The 4,427-nt window shown below is 38.2% G+C and overlaps 1 protein-coding gene across 1 annotated transcript in view; it reads left to right on the forward strand.

Annotated features, from left to right (window-relative positions):
• The window catches only part of ENPEP (glutamyl aminopeptidase (aminopeptidase A)), a 37,520-nt gene that overhangs the window by 29,709 nt on the left and 3,384 nt on the right, over positions 1 to 4,427 (forward strand). Inside the window, exons 11-17 of the mRNA XM_010139761.1 lie at positions 23 to 102; positions 1,855 to 1,982; positions 2,100 to 2,155; positions 2,959 to 3,109; positions 3,837 to 3,910; positions 4,013 to 4,114; positions 4,224 to 4,394. Coding sequence (XP_010138063.1) covers positions 23 to 102; positions 1,855 to 1,982; positions 2,100 to 2,155; positions 2,959 to 3,109; positions 3,837 to 3,910; positions 4,013 to 4,114; positions 4,224 to 4,394 — 762 coding nt within the window. The remainder of the gene's footprint in view (positions 1 to 22; positions 103 to 1,854; positions 1,983 to 2,099; positions 2,156 to 2,958; positions 3,110 to 3,836; positions 3,911 to 4,012; positions 4,115 to 4,223; positions 4,395 to 4,427) is intronic.

The raw sequence follows: 4,427 nt of genomic DNA on the forward strand, positions 1-4,427 counted from the left end.
CTTTCCCTTTAAATAATTTCAGTTATAAATGGAATATACCAGTGAAATGGAGACTTGGGAGTGCAACAGATTATACTTTCTACAACTCATCAAATTCTGCAGGTAAACTTTCCATTCTCCTTTAAAATAACAAATGGATAAAGCTTTTCAGCGTCCTCAATGAGAAATAAAATACAGAATTAACTTCCACACTTTTCAGTTTCCGGGTCTGGGAACCAGCACACAGCTTGGTTGTGCTGAAGATATTAGTCATTTCTGCAATAAGATTATTATTTCCCCTATATATACATTATGTCAATTTAAGCTCAATTCAGTAAAGTGCTTAAGCATGTGTTTAAATCACACACTTCCTATTCAAGGAAGCATCTAAGCATACTCTTACTTATGTACTAAAATCTATAGGAATTAGATATGCCCTTTGTCAAGTCTAAGAAAAGAGGTGAAGTGCAAGGCTGATGAACTCATCTGTGGCATAGTAAACTGGCAACCTGAGTTCAGTTAATGAAAAAACCTCAAATGATTAAACACATTTTCCAATGTTGATGTCAGGAAAAGGCTGATGAACTCATCTGTGGCATAGTAAACTGGCAACCTGAGTTCAGTTAATGAAAAAACCTCAAATGATTAAACACATTTTCCAATGTTGATGTCAGTAATGCCAAAATACTTACATGGGTATCTTTGATGATTGTTCTGTTCCGCAGTCAAATCTGAATTTCTCATTCCACAAGTCAAGTGGTCAAAAATGGGAGGGAAATGGGGGAAAAAAAGAAAAAAATTGACTTTCATTTTGAGTTTTTAAGTTTCATCACATGTTGGAATTCGAGAAGTATCATAATCAGCTCTTCTCTTCTGGTACTTATTTGAATGTTACCTATTTTAAAAGTAATTTGTCTTTCATTCTGCTTTTTTTTCTAACCTGGTTGCTTTTAGTATCTATGCAAAAGCAAATTTTAAAAGTCTTGCATCACGATCCAAGTCAGACACAAAGAAATTTTCCTTTTCTAACTTCCCCACAACATCACAGTGGGCTGCAAAGGGCTACTAATTTGACAAAGCCTGCAAAGCCGTGATTGGGTGCTTACTCCTATGTCTGTAAAAATCTTGGGTAATAGGGTAAACAGCAACTGTAGGGGAAAAACGCCTTGTGAAATACCTTGTATGGGTCATTCAAATAGAAAAGTGAATTTCAGTCCAGTCTCAAACCGCAAATCGAAGATCACTGCTTTTAATGGGCGAAAGAACTAGCAGCACAAACTGGACCTGGCCAAGATTCTCAAAAATGTTTTTCGAGGATTCATTTTAAATGGGAAATTCCTTAAACTTGAGTGCTTGAGTAAAGTCTCAGCCTATTTTGTAATTCCTTTATCAAAAGCTATAAAAATTGAATCAGAGAAGAGTACAGGGAGGAAAACCCTTACAAAGTTAGTTAAAATAAACTGAAAAATTACATGAACAGAGGATTGAATACAAAAACTTTAAAACAAATAGTAATCATGAGGGTGCAAATCCTTTTAAAAGAGATATTTGCAAGAATTGTTTCTATGCAAGTTTTTACTTTTAGAGTGACATTAATTTTCACCATCCTCTCCCAGATCACAATGATCTCTGTTTTAAAACAAACTAGCAGGCCCAAGTAATTAATTACCATGATTCAATATTTTTGGCATTCACTAAAGTCTATAATAACTCACCTTTACTCACAGCCTTTTAAAAACTAAGTTTAAAAATTAAGGTTTGGATCTTATTTCCATATTCTTTAAAACCAAATATTACCTTTGAAGTCAAGGAATCTGCAGTGAGTTCTGTGTCATATAAGATGCACAAACCAATCACTGTTTCTTTGTTTTGCAGGAATTGTAATAGCATCGTCTCCTAATACTTCTGTGATCGTTAATCCAGACCACATTGGATTTTATCGGGTGAATTATGACGGTCAAAACTGGGACAGTTTAAGCGCTCTTCTGGTCAGCAACCACAAAGTGAGTGTCATAACATTGATGTGTTTGGTGGGTCTCTTGTAGAGGTCTGCGGAGGCTGGCTTTTTTTCTGCAAATAATCTATATATTCTTGATCACTCTTTTCCTCTTTTCACACAGAATTTTTCAGCTGATGACCGAGCAGGGATTTTGGATGATGCCTTTGCTTTAGCAAGGTAAACTAATTCCCTGTGCAGATTTCAACACATTTTTTTTCACTTTCTATTTCTTATTAAAATTAACTCAGATTGTTGAAAGAAAATTTCTGTATTTGTCAGAAGTCTTAATTGTTTATTGCCTTATGAAGTCCTCCAAAAGGGACAAATTCAAGTATGCACTGGCAACTTGCAGCACCAACGCAGTCGAGAGAAATGCTCCCCTTCCGTTCAGTGACAGAAAAAGAGGACTTTAACCGCACAGGTCTTAGAAAGGGGTGATTTTGAGATGTAAGTAACAATAACTGCAGAGGAAGTTCAGTGTCCAGAAAATCAGAGGCGTGCCTACAGTGCACAACATGCCGTTAGGGAGTTACCGCCTCAGCTACCTTTTTTAGAAACTTGCTTGGAAACTTCTAGCTCTTGTACCCAGCCATGCTAACACAGATAAACTTCAGGCAACCTTCTGTAAGTCTGAATTTCCTCAGCCTTTCGGGATGTCTCCAGAGCCAGCGGTTCTTTCTTGTATGACAGGAGTTAATGCAGTCAGTTGAGACCTACCCTCTTCTGGGCACACCAGGCAGCTGCACAGTTTGAACTGCCTCCTCGCAGCAATGAGAGCTCCTGCAGTTAGGAGTTGATCAACAGTGATCCTCTGCGGTATCTTTGGAAAAACACCTCCCACGTTACATTCCAGACTATTTTCCCCTTCCCAAAGTTTATTATTTCAGACCTTCTAAGGTAAACAGTTTTCTAATATCTTTAAAGAAGCAAGTTCTTCAAATTCACTAAAATAATAGAATTTATATGTTCTCCCTCCACAGATCTGACCTCGTTGATTACTCGGTTCCCCTGCAGCTCACAAAATACCTAACAAGTGAAACAGAGTATTTGCCTTGGCATAGAGTTATATCATCTGTAACTTACCTCGCAAACATGCTTGAAGATGATACAAATCTCTATCCTCGCTTTCAGGTGATGAAGCAAAAAAACCCATTCCTGCATGGCACCACTGAATCTGAGAGTTCAGGATCTGTAACAGCAATAATATTGAAGTTCAAGTGATTTTCAATGTTGCTGAGCTATCAGTATTTACTTTTTGTTACTGCACCTTGAAAAAAAAGTGCTAAAAACTGCTTAGTACTGATCTCTGAATTACCCGGATTCTCAATTCAGGACTACGCACTTGGAGAAAAGAAGTTATGCCTAATTATTCTTATAATCCATTGCCATAAGTCACAGTACAGACAATTTTTAGTCAAGGCCGTCCTACATCCAATAAAGAAGTATGTAAGGGCATCAAAATCTCAGCATGACGGATGCCTATACCTCAACGAGGCAGTGAGCACGTTTGTTAGTTGACCTAACGTGCTAAACATGATTTAATGGTCACTAAAATAAATCTGCCCCGAACTCAGCATTATCTCTGGAAGAAAGTTGTGGCAGTGTGTCCTTGCTGTACCCCAACCTTCATTTGGGAGCTCAGACAAGGCAGGTTTCCTTTGTCCTATCTGCGCATCAGCAGTGCAAGCATTCAGACTTGGCATGCTGTCGTGATCGGTAAAGATTGCGTGTGTTTGTGTTACTTTTTGTTTAAGAGATGCAAGTTCTGGCAAAAATGAAGGAGAATAAACTAAGAACACAAATATATTGTTATTTAAAGAAATCTACACTAGTAACCAACCCCCTTTTTTTGCCTCAGGAATACTTTCGCTCGCTGGTAAAACCCATTGTGGATCAACTTCTCTGGGATGATACTGGAGGCCATTTGGAGAGGTTGAACAATCTTATTTTTTTTCCTTCTTATATTATTGATGGATTCAAAGAACACTAAACAGTAGGAAAATATCTGTGTGTCTCTCTCTCTCTCTTTTAAAGGCTTCTCCGTGCATCTGTTCTAGACTTTGCATGCAGTATGGATGACGCAGAATCTGTGAGGAGTGCTTCTCAGCTCTTCGAGGACTGGCAACAAGGAAAACCGTGAGTGCTCATGGCTTTTGTGACTGGTGAAGAATACAGCATGTAACCTGGTCATGGACCTCAAGCAGGAAAGGGGGAAGAATATTCAAGTACTGTTTCTTTGTTTTAGTGTTCCTGTAAATCTCCGACTCCTAGTGTATCGCTATGGGATGCAGAACTCAGGCAATGAGTCATCGTGGGATTTCATGTTCGAGAAATACCAAAACACTTCATTAGCACAAGAAAAAGAAAAGCTGCTGTATGGCCTGGCATCAGTGAAGAACATCACCCTTTTGGACAGGTGATTTAAACACAGAAAGATTTTTCTTTCCCT

The sequence above is a fragment of the Buceros rhinoceros genome, unplaced genomic scaffold (assembly GCF_000710305.1).
Source record: "Buceros rhinoceros silvestris isolate BGI_N320 unplaced genomic scaffold, ASM71030v1 scaffold13717, whole genome shotgun sequence".
NCBI lineage: Eukaryota > Metazoa > Chordata > Aves > Bucerotiformes > Bucerotidae > Buceros > Buceros rhinoceros.